General features: G+C 55.3%; 5 protein-coding genes across 5 annotated transcripts; 1 reads left to right on the top strand and 4 right to left on the bottom strand.

Moving 5' to 3' along the window:
• Positions 1-434: 434 nt before the first annotated feature.
• Positions 435-5335, bottom strand: NCS57_00849200 (GYF domain-containing protein; the record flags this gene model as incomplete). Its single annotated transcript, XM_053058305.1, has 4 exons — positions 435-754; positions 811-4399; positions 4455-4872; positions 5232-5335. The coding sequence occupies 4 exons, from the start codon at positions 5333-5335 to the stop codon at positions 435-437; spliced, it is 4431 nt and encodes a 1476-aa protein (XP_052912136.1).
• Positions 5336-7436: 2101 nt separating this feature from the next.
• NCS57_00849100 (uncharacterized protein) lies at positions 7437-7824 on the bottom strand (the record flags this gene model as incomplete). Its single annotated transcript, XM_053058304.1, has 2 exons — positions 7437-7562; positions 7624-7824. The coding sequence occupies 2 exons, from the start codon at positions 7822-7824 to the stop codon at positions 7437-7439; spliced, it is 327 nt and encodes a 108-aa protein (XP_052912135.1).
• Positions 7825-8088: 264 nt separating this feature from the next.
• NCS57_00849000 (Ribonuclease P protein subunit) lies at positions 8089-8775 on the bottom strand (the record flags this gene model as incomplete). The annotated part of the gene is made up of 1 exon (XM_053058303.1): positions 8089-8775. The coding sequence occupies one exon, from the start codon at positions 8773-8775 to the stop codon at positions 8089-8091; it is 687 nt and encodes a 228-aa protein (XP_052912134.1).
• Positions 8776-9216: 441 nt separating this feature from the next.
• NCS57_00848900 (uncharacterized protein) lies at positions 9217-11885 on the top strand (the record flags this gene model as incomplete). The annotated part of the gene is made up of 3 exons (XM_053058302.1): positions 9217-9398; positions 9485-11339; positions 11412-11885. 3 exons carry the CDS (start codon positions 9217-9219, stop codon positions 11883-11885), a joined length of 2511 nt encoding a protein of 836 aa, XP_052912133.1.
• Positions 11886-12184: 299 nt separating this feature from the next.
• On the bottom strand, positions 12185-13333 carry NCS57_00848800 (Pantoate--beta-alanine ligase; the record flags this gene model as incomplete). Its single annotated transcript, XM_053058301.1, has 1 exon — positions 12185-13333. One exon carries the CDS (start codon positions 13331-13333, stop codon positions 12185-12187), a length of 1149 nt encoding a protein of 382 aa, XP_052912132.1.
• Positions 13334-14239: the final 906 nt, after the last annotated feature.

Raw genomic sequence — 14239 nt, 5'->3', positions numbered from 1 at the left:
TGATTTATGTGATGTATCAAGACAGAAAGGCGAGGGCCACGCATCACGACTAAAGACGTCAAATTCCTCAACAACGCTGACATGTTCACTAACACACTACACACTACACAAGACCTCGCATCTAATACAATCGCTCCCTTAAAACATGGCGCTTCCACCACCTGTCCGACAGACTTTTCCGCACACGACCCCCCAGCCCTTTTCATCAAGCGTTGTCTCCGTACCGTCGTTGTCCATCATCATCAAAGCCATAACGTCTCATCCATCCACTCCACCCGCTTAAACTAACCCCAGAGCATCAATACAAACAGCAAGCTTTTCGAGTCTCGAGACATTGTCGACGAGGCCATCCTGAGCATAACATGCGCGTAATACAAACAAATCCAAGGCCGTGCCGACGAATTGCGTCCTGGACCCCTTCAAGAGCGAGGCTTCTATTTCTTTCCCTTCTTGCGGCCAGGCACCACCTTGAAACCGGCGGCCTGCATGCTGGCATCGTCACGGGGTCCGGCAGCGACGCCGGCGGCGTTGTTCGAGCTTCCCTTCTTAGCAACTTCGTTCCAGCCACCGCCATTTCCGCCCTTGGAATCGGCGGGCTGCTTCTCAACGACACCACGCTCAGCAAGCTTCTTGCGGCGAATAAACTCCTCGGCGAAGTGGCGACCATCCATGGTGGTAGAGTTGGCGTAGACGGCGTCCGCAATCAAGCCCGAGTCTAGAGGGAGGATGTTGAGGGTAGCCTGGAAGCTGGCAACTGCGACAAAGGTCAGTCACAAAGGTCTCGAATGCGTGTTATACCATGTTACTTACTGTCGTTAACACTAGTGATTCCCCGGGACAGCTCCTGGCCGACCCATTTGTTGAACTCGTCCATGGCGGCGTTGCCAGTGTCGGCCTTACCGTTACCAGAAGTCGCAGGCTTGGAGACTGGCTTGACGGGCGAAGAGATAGGCTTGATGTTGGCGGCACTGACCGATCGACCCTGAGAGGACGGGCCGGTGGGAATCTTGACCTTGCCACCGGCTCCGACGGTAGCCCATCCGCTTCCAGGGGGCGGGGCGGCAGCGGCAGCAGCAGCAGCGGCGGCGGCCGAAGCAGCATTGGTGAGGATCGGCTGGCCGGTCTTGCCAGCGAGGTTGGCGTAGCTCTTGGATACGCTGGCAGGGGTGCCGGACTGGACGGTAGCCTGGCTGGCCTTTGCCTTGCGGAGCTCCTCCTCACGCTGGATTTCAGCCAGAGTCTTCTTGTTGGAAGATGAACCCGATGGAGTAGAGCCAGATGTAGTTCCCTTGGAGGGACCAGGCTTAGACCAGGGGCTAGCAGAAGGTGCAGGAGAGCCGTGACCCCAGGTGCTAGAAGCAGGCAGGCCAGCATTGGCAGCCGCAGCAGACTTCTCTCGCTCACGAAGAGCGGCAGCCTCCTGCTCGAGAATGGCCTTCCTCTGAGCAGCAGCAGCCTCCTCGGCCTTGGCCGCCTTACGAGCCTCAGCTTCCTGGATTTCCTTCAGGCTTGGGCCCTTGTGTCCCTCAGCGCCAGGATCCTTGGCCCATGGAGCCATGGGTGGCGGCTGAGCATTGGCCGAGGCACTGGTGTCGGGGGTTCCAGTCTGCGAACGGTTGTACTGCTCAGGCAGGTTGGAACGAGCCCGCTGTGCGGTCGGGGCTGGGAGAGGGGTGCCCGTGGAGGCGGGAGGAGGGAAAGGCATCGGCATGTCGGGCTCAGCCGGCTGAGCGGCGGCGGCAGCAGCAGCAGCAGCGGCAGCCTGAGTCTTCTGAACTTGCTGCGTGAGAGACAATGCGTCCTCAGCTGCCTTCTTCTTGGCCGCGCGGGCAGCCTTGCCGGTCAGAACTGGAACCTCAGCAGGCCGTTCGGCTTCAGGAGTAGTCTCGGGAGCAGGAGAGCTCTCCTCGGCATTGTCATCTTCGGGGGTCTCCTCGGCCCTGGCCGCCTGCTCGGCTTCATGCTGAGCTCGAAGATCCTCAAATTCCTGCAGGCGCTCCTTGAATCCCTCAGGGTCTTGTTCGAGCGTATCGGTCTCAGGGAGGCCAGTACGGAGGTTGGCATCGGGGGCGGGCGCGCCAATTGGCTGAGGGGCACCAGCACCAGAAGTCTGAAGAGAGGCGAGAACCTGGCGCTCAGCGTTGGTGAGGTTGGCTAGGTCATCGTCTCTGAAAGGATCCCCGTTTCCCGAACCCGAGGGTGCAGAGGTTTGAGGGCCAACGGGTCCAGGCCCATCAAAGAACCCCCCCGAAGGCGGCACGGCGCCAATGGGTTGTTGGTGAGGAGGCATTCCAATGGGGTTTGGGGAGGTGATGCTGCCAAAGCTGGGCTGGCTCTGGAGGCTGTGAGCGCTCGAGTGATGCTGGAGCATGGGTCCTGGCATCTGGAACTTGGACATGGCTTGCTGGCGCATAACATATTCCCGCTGCTGGACCATGAGATACTGCTCTTCCTGCTTGCGTCTCTCAAGGTTGTTCTGCTCTTCGGCCGTGAGGGTACGTCCAAAGCTGGGGAATACGCCACTGAGGGGAGGCACAACACCAGTGGTCCCTGTAGGGGAGAAAGGCCCGGCCTGGGTGGGAGGTCCATGAGGGATGCCAATCTGAGGAACCAGGAATGGTTCGCGAGAGTTGCCAATTCGTCGGATGAGCTGTCCCAGGGGCTCAAATTCAGGATCTTCGACCTTCTTGACACGGAGGTCGGGAGTAAAGAAGTTGGCCTTGTACCAATCATTCATCTCAAGACCAGTGAATGGGCCTTGGACCTGCCCCTGGGGATCAAGGTACACCCACCTCATCCTGTCAGGCATGACCATCTGGCGAACTTGGGCAGCGGGAGTTTCAGCACCACCTTGGCTACCTCCAAAGGGCAGGCCGCCGCCAACGGGGGTGAATGACTGGGGCGCAGTGGCGGTGATACCGGAATGGCCAGCCTCACCAGTGCTGAAAACACCCTGAGATCGAGCAGCGTCACCCGAAGGGAAGAGGTCCTCAAACACACCGCGGCTAGCTCGCATTGGGCTCTCCGTGTCACGGGAAGGAATACCAAAGTTGCCGCGGCCAATGGCACCGAGAGGGTTGGTCTGCCTAAGGTCGGGCATGGAATCAGACAGGTTGTTGTCGTGCTCATGAGCCTGCATCTGTGCCTGCATCGCCGCGGGGAAAAGAGAACCCATCTTGCTCCCGCGGCTGATGCTTCCAGACCCGAGACCACCAGCGCTGCCAGGACCAAAGACGTTGTTGAGGTTGGACAATCCGGGTGACTGAAGATCGCCAATAGGGCTGAATAGAGAGCTGCCAAAAGCACTACCCAGGTTAGGCCGCTCGCGGTCCGGGGTACCAATAGTAGGGCCACCAGGAGCGGGCCAGCCAGAGAGAGTGCTCAGAGAGGGATAGCCTTTGGCACCAACACTAGAAGTTTGGCTACGATCGCCTCCATCATAACCACCAAAGCCGCGTCCAATGGAGCCAAAGTTGGAGGGAGCATCTTGAAGGCTGGCACCATGAGACTTCTCATCACCAGTCTCGTCGTCATGACCGTGGCGTTCGGCGGGGGGGCTGCGGTAGGGGTTAGTCTCGGAAGGGCTCACAGGGCCATTGTCATCTCCGTGGCCACTAAGGTTCAAGCCCGCCATGCCAAAATCGCCCGTGGATCCCTTGATCGGGGTGCCTAGAGTGCCTGCTCGGTTGCCCTGTTGTAGCCCAGCGGCGTCAGTATCCTGCGCTCCCCCAAGAACAGCGCTGCCTGAGAGACCATCATCGCCAAATGGATCCGTGTCAGTTCGGGGACGAGATCGCCAGGACTGCTGGTTGAGCGGGTTCGGGCTCTCCACAGCCTTGCCTGCAACGTTTTCCGAGCTATCCTTGGGCATGAGATGGGCCAACCTGCTTCCACCAGGCGCTCCACCCACGCGTTTGTCACCGACGGCGGATGAGGAGGGGAGAGCAAAGTTGCCGAATCCTCCGGCTCCGGGCGTGGTCTGGTTAGATGGTGGCCAAATGGAGCCCATAGGTCCAATTCCACCCGTGTTCGACCTCATGAGAGATGCAAAGGGCGGCAGCTTTCCAGGTGCCTCACGGGAGGTGGGTTCAGTATCGGACTCGTCCGCCTCGGATTCCTTGAGATCAGTGTTCTTGCGGGGGAACCAGAAGGAGGGGTCGTCTCGAGAGAAGCGCCCCGCGGCCGTGGGTGAGGCCGTGGCGCTTCCTCCAAACGGATTCGATTCAAGGGTCTCTCGCCGGCGAGCCCCCGGTCGTGTGGCAGAAGAGGGGGAGCTAACACCAAAATTGTTAGAGGCTCCTTGGGACAGCGAAGCCTTTCGTCCATTCGCGTTGACCTGGTGAGCCTCTTTGTTCTGGGTTGGTGGCTTAAGGGGAGAATTGATTTCTGTCGTAAAGGCCTGTTGGCGGTTAGCAACCAAGCAACATCAAGCTGCAGCATAAGAACTAGCGCACCTCCTTCTCCTCCAAAGACATATCCTGCAAACCCATTGGAGTGGTATCTCCAGTTTGATCCCAGCAAGCACCAGGCTCCTGTGGGATGTGGTTGTCGTTGCTTTTTCCCCACCCTCTAGCAGCGTGTCCATTAATCTGACCTGGATTCCAGCCGGATGCAAAAAGTCGAGATGCGTCTTCGCCCGGTTTTTGCACCTGGAACATGTCTAGAAGGTCCTCCTTTGTATAACGTGCAGGAGGTAGGTCATAGTTCGACGTGGTCGCGGGGACAGGTGTAATAGAGGGCTCGACGGTGGCTGGAGGCTGAACTGCATTGTCGGTCGAGGCAGGTGGCTGTATAGAAGGCTGGCCCAAAGGAGTCGTGGATGACCGTCGGAAGGTGAGAGTGCCATTAGTCGAACGACCATCTCGCCTCGCCCTGTAGGAGTTAGTCAAGGTCCAGAGAGGCTGGTTCAGCGAGGCCAAGATGAGAGGGGCACAGGAAGGGGGCGGATCGTGTGACTGATAGTCGATAGACGGTTGCTAGGACACAGAGGTGGTTCGGGGACGGCACAAAGATCGTCAACGAGCGTGTGTTCATGGCGAACAAGATCCAGAGCGTGTCCAAGCATCCGTCGCGACAACCCAAGCCAAGTGATGCGCAGCACACGACATACTGTGCGCCGTACGCGGGGCAACGGGGAGACACAGTACGCAGCACAGCATGTCGCCCATCATTCCCAAGCCCGACGCGATAGGCACGAAAAAAACGACAAAAGGCGAGTGGCAACGACTTACCAGTCTCCAGCAACAGCTCCCCTCCCATCAGCTCTTCCACTTCTAGAGTTGGGGTTTTGGCCAGCGGCAGCCGAGGCAAAGCTCGAAGGAAGATTAGTCGGCATGATGAGTAAACACTATCGTAAACAGGCTACTGAAGCAGTGTCGGTTGCGTCGTCTCGGATGCGTGATCGAGCGGACGAAGGTTGGTGGTGGAGAGGTGAAGGTGTTTTTCGTCCAGTCCAAGGGCGCAAGCAGTGAAATCGTGCGAGATCAAGCGGCCGGTCGAGGCGTGGGTGATGATACAAGAAGCGGCGGACAAAAGGATCGCCGGTAGCTGCTATCTAGCTCTGTGCGTTCTTGCTGGTCGGCCTGCTGAGAGCGAGGACGTAGCAACAAGAAGTGTTGGGGCTAGAGGTGCGAGAAGCCGGAGGAGACACAGGCACAAAGGATGCTTGAAAGCGTATTCGTACGTGGACTAGGGTCACCAAGACGAGGGGTGGCGGGCAAAATGATATGCGATATCGTCAAGAGGGTGATACTGGCAAGAATCGGCGAGAGAGCGCGACGTGATCGTTGGGGGGTGGTTTTGTTTTCGGGGGTCCGAGGAGTAGAGGGTTTCGTGTGAGGTTGTGGTGATGTAAACGCTGCGGTTTGGGTTCCTGGTGAACGAGGAGGAAAAAAAATCAAAAGGATTGGATTTTTGAGCCAGAAGCAAAATTAGATAGGTAGAGAGGTACCTCTCGCCTCTCCAGTGCAGTGCCAGCCTCTTTCGGGCTTCCAGTTCGCGGGTGGGCAGGGCACCGTCCAGCGGGAATCAGCACTGTTGGCGCCCGATTTCCAGGTGAGGGGCCCCTGTGGTTTGGGGGCCGTTCCAGTGGCACCCCCGCCGTGGTTTAGTGGGGTTTACTGGTTCGGACAGCTGGCAGGTGGCCTTTGAGTGGCCAGAGCATGTCAGGTGCCGACCCACTAAACCTAAAGCGGCAATAAACCGGGCTTTTACCGGCATCGAACTTCGAATTTCCTCTGCAGAATATTCGAGGCTCCATCTTGTAGTCAGGGCTGAATCCTAAACGAAAATGGAGACGAGACGCAAAAGCCATTCAATTCATTTCTCGTCACCCGTGTCTTGTGTCTGTTTCGAGTGCCCGATCGCCTCCAGCGTCTAGCCATCTTGGCTATTGGCTACCGAATTCCTGGGTCAGGGGGAATTCCACGGTTCGAGCAAGGGCTGGGCTGGCTAGCACCACCAATCTCGTTATTGATCCGTCAATTTGTCGAGTGGTGGCAAAGTACTTCTCCAACATTCACGGTCACGTGCCTGTTCTGTACAACACAGTCTCCATGCCGCGTCGCATCCATGATCCATCTCAGCCTCCGTGAATTGGTTGAGCTTGGCACAACCACCTTGGAAAACGCAGCCCGCCGCAAACTGCAATGCAACACATTCAAACTTGAGCGGAAAGTGGCAGACAATCTAATTGCAAGGTGGCAACATGCATCTAGACCAACAAACGCCCTCAACCATTTCCCCCAATAAGGTTTGGGCAAGCAAACAACGCCAGTATCAGGAGAAGGGAGGGCGCAGGAAGGTCAGAAGGTACTATGACCAGCAAGCAGGATAAGATATTAAGGGGTATGCAGCTGCCCGGAGGATACGGTCATATTCTCAGCTCCAAGTTAAGGGCCCCAAGACGGGTACTGTGCTGTTGTTTGCTGCACAGCGGGAATGGATGACTCAATGACTCGAGTTCTGGAGGCTATCTCCCCATCCTTCCCCTTTTTGCCGCCATGCATCACATCCGAGTGCATGGGGAGAGCCAGCCCTGTTTTGACGCCTCGGGTTGCAGCCTCATCGGGGCGGTGTCATAATGTGACTGACTGTATGGACTCCATCTGATGCTTCAGAGATACCGATATTCCAAGAATCTTGCCTTGCGCGTCACCTCTATGCGCAGGTGCAAGGTTTTCCATTCAACGCTATTGGCCGTCAGCTTGTTCACCCTCCAGTGCCTTTTATTCAGGCGTTCCTAACTTACGCGACAATCAGCGTGAGCAGCAGTGTACATGCCACTGAAAGCCATGCCTCAGCAGGCCGAAACGAAACTTCAGGTGGACTACCAGAGCTTGACAAGCCCAGGAACTTGCAGTATTCCAGGTCATCGTGATCGGGCTGTACCGAACAGAACTGACATGAGTATACCGCAATACCCAAATACGCCGAATTCAGGGCAAGAATACACCAAGACCGCCCATCACTATTGTAGCAAGCAGATGTGTAGACATGTCATATGTCCGGGAAGTCGCGCGAAGCCAGCCGAGCAGCCCGATGCTGCATGTTACGATGAGCATCTGTGGAATTTTCGTCCATGTTAGTAACAACTATCTCAAGGCTCTTCATAGGAGTACGCACCCAGAACATGTTGGCAGCATAGATGAATAGGGAAGCTTCACCGCCGATGCGAAATACAAGGTAGAGCATATTTGTGCTCAACAGAAACAGCATCATGGCAAAGGCGCGAATACTGGGGCCAAGCATCTTGTCCGGTAACCGCCATTGCCCACCCGATTTGGGCACATGGGGATAGAACAAGGTCCCTGCGAACCGAATCATTGCTGGAGCTCCAGGCAGGCGGCGGCGAGGTGAATGAAGAGCATTGAGAGTACATTAACAAGAGTCCATGATGGATATCTTGGAAATTGTGAGTTGTCCAGCTGATAGACCGCTTACAGCATTGGTGTTTGTGCTCTGAGCTTGTTGCCAGAGAGGACCTTGACAAACCTGGCCTCACAAATCAAGTGAAAGGGTGAGACCTGGCCGTTGATGTTCCGAAGTAGCAGACCCTGGCAAACTGGTCTCCAAATGCTAGGAGCTCTTTTAGATGTTGGGCAAAAAGTGTGATTTGAACTTCCTGTTGGCGCGGTCCGGTGCCCTCAACATCATCTGATCTCCCAGTACCTCGAACGCAAATTGCTTGTCGGCCTTATCCTCTCCTCCACTTGCATTTTTCTCGGCCGGTACCTCGATACGGAAGATTGTGCCTTCTTTAGGGACCACTTTGAGTCCTCTTTTCTTTGTAATGATCTCCAGGACGAATTTGCGATCGCGAACCACGACCCCTTGAATGCCAACCCGGCTCGGGCAGTGGCTTCGAGCGACCTGAATAGGAGCGCCATGAAACTCTGCACTAGCCAGTTTCACTGCCGCACCAGGACCACCCGTATATAGATCGTTGCCAAGTAGTTCCCGGGCGTAACCCAGCCAGAGTTGACTCAGCGGCTCGTATATGTGATATTTCTGGCCATCCTTGGGTATGTCATGAAGACCCAGAGTGCGTCGCTCGCGGGAAGAGAGGGGCTTCGGACGCTGTTTCTGCTGTGCTTTCTTCTCCTGACGAGCTTTTCTGCGCGCGACACGGGCGTTGACGGTAGATAGGGGTGGAGAGGTCGGTCGGAGAATGAGCGTGCGGTGCTGGATTTTTTCGGAATAGATTCGATTGGCGCTGTCTGGCGAATGCGCCCGAGCCAGAAGATCCTGGGTGTACTTTTGTGCGGCGCTGGCCATGATTATCGTTGAGGAAAAGTTGTATTCTTGGCGCTGGAAAAGTCGTCTTGAAAGATAAATTGTCAGCCAAGCAAGTCGGCAGTCGGCGAAAAATGTGCCGCCCTCCGATTTTGCCAATTTCTGGGGAAATAGCTGGTCCAAGCTCCTTCCTTCACATGCCACGAATCGGCTCGGCACAACCGTCGCGATGCCCCACTTGGTCGATCTTTAGCAGACACTCATGTCGCGAACCTCTGGGACACGGCGACAGGCGGCAATGTTCCTTGTTCCTGACCTTTAACCAACCCCGACTCAGTTCCTGACGTGGCGTCGTAACGACTCTGGATATGGTGTCGTTGAGAAGAAAGAGCAGCTGATTGTCGACCCATTTGCCGGCGCCCGGACTGAATCTACACGCTTCCATTCGTCCAAAGTGTCAGCAGTCAAAGGACGTCATCAGCCATGTCGCACAACGAAGACGCGGTCGATTCGTCGACCAATTCGGCCCCGGATCTCCAGATTCTGGGCGATGAGGTGACTCTTCAGCCCAGTGGCTATGTTGAGCCGCCTCCAAAGGCCATCCCTGAAGGAAAGGAGGAGGCCTTGATGGACAAGTTTGCCTCGTTCCGCTCTGAACCATTTCAGTGATGTCTCCCTCCTTGTTACCACTTCAGCTACTCCCCGCCTTCTGGGTTTCCAAGGCGTACATACTAACCAGCATTGACCACAGGTTCCTTCGTGAAGTGTCGCTCTACGTGTCTGGCCAGGGATGGCGAGCGTACGATCGCGTCATTGGCCAACCCGTGTTTTACCCCGGATTCTCGGAGAACATCAAGAGCATGGTCCTCTCGGCACCCCTTCTTCAGCAGCGCATCAGCCAGCTCGCTGAGCATCGCGTCGCCGTAGAAGAGCGGGATGGCATGCTCCCCCGGGATGCCAAAGACTACAGTACCAAACGCTCTCAACGACTTAATGAGATTGAGTCCGGACTACAGGAGCTCGCAGAAAAATGGACCGATGACATGATTTGCAAGATGGAGAGCAAGACGTTCATCCGTGGAGCCTATTATCTCGTTACCCAGTTGTTGACGCGAGCCTATCACCAAGGCATTCATGTCTCCAGCGAGGAAGTCTTGCGGTTACGCAAGGTTGCCGAGATTGCGGCCAAGAAGAAGCAGAGCATCGTCTTCTTACCAAGTCACCGATCCCATGTCGACTACGTCTCTTTGCAGCTCATTTGCTATCGGTTAGGCCTCACACTACCAACCATTGTCGCCGGAGACAACTTGAACATCCCCGTCCTAGGAAGTTTCCTCCAACATGCTGGCGCCATGTGGATTCGAAGGCAGTTCGGAGACGATGTTCTGTACACAACGCTGGTCCAGTCATATATCGATATGCTGCTGCAGGAAGGCTACAACTTTGAATGTTTTATCGAAGGAGGTCGATCTCGCACTGGAAAACTGCTACCGCCCAAATTCGGCATTCTCAGCTTTGTCCTTGACAGCATCCTATCTGGCCGTGTCGAGGATGCTATCATCTGTCCTGTCAGCACTCAATACGACAAGGTTATTGAGACTGAGGGTTACGTCACCGAACTGCTCGGTATGCCCAAGAAGAAGGAAAACCTAGCCGACTTTTTGAGTGGCGGTTCTTCAGTTTTGTCTCTCAAGCTGGGTCGTGTGGATGTTCGCTTCCACGAGCCCTGGAGTCTACGAAAGTACCTGGATGAGCAATTGTCTAAACTGCCCAGTATCCCAGCTGGCCTTGACACAGAGCACCAGCGCCCTGAGGTGAGGGCGGTTCGAGAGAAACTCTTGCGGGCTGTCGGCTACCAGGTACTGGGTGACATCAACGCTGTATCTGTGGTTATGCCAACAGCTCTCATCGGAACGGTTCTCCTGACACTGCGTGGGCGTGGTGTCGGCAGAGAAGAACTGAGACGCCGCGTCTCGTGGCTCACGGAACGTGTTCGTGCCAAGGGTGGTCGAGTAGCTCACTTTGGCAACGCGCCTTTATCCGAAATCGTCGATCGCGGCCTCGAGGTGCTCGGCAAAGAACTGGTAGGCGTGATTGAAGGCCTCGCCGAGCCCACTTATTATGCCGTCGACCGCTTCCAGCTGTCATTCTACCGCAATATGACGATACATCTTTTCATCTACGAGGCCCTGGTCAGTGTGGCCATGTATACCCGCGTGAAGCAGGGAGGCGGGCCACAGATGCAGGACATTCCCTTTGATGAGCTCAGGGAACAAGTCTCTTTCCTGTCCTCATTGTTCCGTGGCGAATTCATCTTCTCCGGCGAAGGCCTCGATGTTAATCTGGACAAGACGCTGCGAGGACTAGAGGCAGATAACGTCGTCCGTGTTGACCGCGATGCTGAGGGCAATGTCACCATGGTTGGTCTTACAGACGACGAGAGAAAGGCCGGAAGAGAAAACTACGACTTTTATTGCTTCCTCATCTGGCCTTTTGTTGAGGCAACATGGTTGGCAGCGGTCTCGCTCATGGGGCTTACGCCTCCCCTGGGCCAGAATGGAGAGATCTGGATTGAACAGAACAAGGCATACAACAGTGCCCAGCTGGTGAGTAACCATTGCCTTCCACAATCGAGGGCCTTGTTTTCGGTTCAACAAAATTACTAACTATTAACGCAGCTCGGCAAGACACTGTTCCACCAGGGTGATCTCTCATATTTCGAGGCCGTCAACAAAGAAACCCTCAAGAACTCATACCTCCGCTTCGAGCAAGATCAGCTCCTCCACGTGGTGAAATCCAAAGACCCAAAGATCCCCCCACGAATCCAGCTCGACGCTTCCTGGCGACCATCCCGAGATGCCAAGACCGGTGCTCTTCGCGCCGATGGTAAGCTGTGGGACTTTACGGAGAAGATTGCCAAGTCACGCCGTGAGGGCAAGAACCGTCGCAACGGCGCTACTGTCAGCAGCCGTGTCTTGCGGTTGACAGATGAGCTGGGTCGTAAGCTCTGGGAGGAAACGGTCGAGGCCGAGCGGAGTGGAAAGGGCAGAGTTCCTAGTCGGCTCAGCAATGAAGAGAAGGAAGCACTAGGAAAGAGTGTGAGGGAGGCCAAGAAGAAGAGGGAGGAGAGAGGAGCTCGGGCACATCTATAAGAGAAGGAAACATATCATGGAGGCCGTGTATAACACATTTGTTGGTAGCGAGTTTTTGTTTCGTAACTACATAATTGAACCAGGTACTATCCCTTTGACCGTTAGGGATCCCTTGTTTTTAGATGCACTTTTCTGTGTGCCCGCCAGATCCTTCTCGTGCCATAGAGCGTTCTACATATATCCAAGTACAGCAGATCCTTCTCCTGTCTATTTTACTTTACTATTTTTGTTTGCCAGCTCTTGAACAGCTCCGGTCTGTTCGGGTATTCTCTCATCTTGTTCGTCTTTCTTCTGTCTCTCTATTCCTCCTTGGCCTCTTTGGGCTCGAGGATAAAGTTGTCTATGATGCGCACCATGGGTCCCCCGCTGAATCCCAGATCCTCGCCCTCCTTGGCCTCCTCGACCGGCAACATCCTGACGGCGCCGCTCAGCACGGCTCCGCGTGTGGGGTCCACCTCGTCCACCTCTTGCATCGTCTCCGGGTCTGCGAGGGAGATATAGTCAACCTCGAACCGCGAGCGCTCTGTGGGAGGGAGGTCATCCTGGACGGCCGACACGGCGGCGATGAAGTTGTGCGCAGCACCGAGGATACTGGCCCTATCGCGCAGGCCGCCCGAAGTGTACACGCCGGCGGCAGTGCGGAGGGCCCCGGGAAGGACGATGGCAACTGCTCTCCGCCGGGGACCAAGGTATACATTTCGGGAGCTAAGGGCCAGGCCGTCGGCGTCGCGCTCAGTGGGGCAGACAACAGCTTGGGAGGGGACAAGGAAGTCTTTGAGCATGCGACGGAGAACGACGGTCTGCTGGATATCCTTCTGGCCAAAGTATGCGCGCTCAGGCTGAATGATGTTGAAGAGCTTCATGCAGACCGTCGCAACACCCCGGAAGAAGGTTGGTCGGCTTGCGCCCTCGAGAACCTCGCCAACAGGAGTGATGGTGACGAAGCTGCCCTTGCTATCGACGTCCTGGCCTGGAAACCCGCTCGGGTACATCTCCTTGGTGCTCGGCGCAAAGACAGCAGTGATGCGACCGAGGTTACCACCGTCATCTGCAAGCTCCCTGTCCAGCAGGGCCAGCTTTTTCGCATCCTCGTCCCAGGTGACCGGGTAGGAGTCGAGGTCCTCCTTAACACCGAACTGAGCGGGATTGACATAAATGCTAATGACGACATGGTGGTTCTCCTTCGCAGCGGCGCGAATCAACGCCAGGTGACCCTCGTGCAAAGCGCCCATGGTAGGCACGAGACCAACGGAGCGGTGGTTGATGACATGAGGCTGGCGCCAACGGCGGAACGACTCGACGGTGCGCAGGACACGGATGGGAGACTTGGGGAGCGTCTCAACGGACGACGACGACGAGCAGGCAGAGGCCATGGTGCGGACCGAGGTGAAGGAAGCTCTTGAAGGTGCCGAGGAGCAGCGATGTCGGAGAAGACGGAGGAGGAGCATTGTGAACGAATTACAAAAAAAGAGCAGATCGACTCTTTTTTAAAGGGCAATGCGAAAGTGTAAAGAGAAGAGAGGGGGAGAGAACTAACCGGGGCAGGGATATCCCATGGCGAAGGGAGGAGAATCCTTCTCGTGATGGTTTCTGCAGCGGAGTTTTGGGGACGGGACGGTTGACGATGGACCGACGGTACCTGCAGCGTTTGGTGGGGTTCGAGTTTTTTTTTTTGGAGAATGCAGGGGGTCGGCATGTTTTTTGGAGTTGAGGGGTTTCTTTCATGTGAGAGCTACCCTACAGCTACACCTCAAAGTGGCAGTTTCAACAGTAAGCTTTTATATTCTACTCATGATGCTCAATACACAATTCAAAGTCATGATGATGATGGAGGAGGATCTACCGGGATAGCTTCCTCCAACAGGGATATCTCCATGGGGGCATGTATGTTGGTCGATCATCATCAGGTCATGCATGCTACCACCAACAAGGGGTTGCATTGCGAATATGAGGATCTTTACGTACAAACTATACACAAAGAGTCTAGAAGATGTGATGCAAGGTTGCACTCGCATTGTCACCGTTCGACGACAAGGGACTATGGAACTTTGTTGTCGGTGAAATTATTTGAAACCAAGTAGAGGCGGCCACCTATGCACCTAGTCATATGCATAGGTGGGTAGCGTGTTTATGAGGCACTATTGTCAAGAAACAATTATGAAAATATTGTCTATGTCATTAAAGATAAAGTATAGGAGATTATGTCCCTCTAGTACAAGTCCTGAACGCCTGCTTCTATGCCACTGGTTCCTTCGCTCATGCCCAATATTGTCCGTCATAGTTGGAGACACTGTCTTGCTCCACAATCAACCTCTATGCGTTGTCCATTTTGTATTATCCAATTCATAAGTAGA

The sequence above is a fragment of the Fusarium keratoplasticum genome, chromosome 6, assembly GCF_025433545.1.
Source record: "Fusarium keratoplasticum isolate Fu6.1 chromosome 6, whole genome shotgun sequence".
Lineage (NCBI taxonomy): Eukaryota > Fungi > Ascomycota > Sordariomycetes > Hypocreales > Nectriaceae > Fusarium > Fusarium keratoplasticum.
The sequence above is the reverse complement of the archived record's forward strand: the minus strand, read 5'-3'. Positions and strand labels throughout refer to the sequence as shown.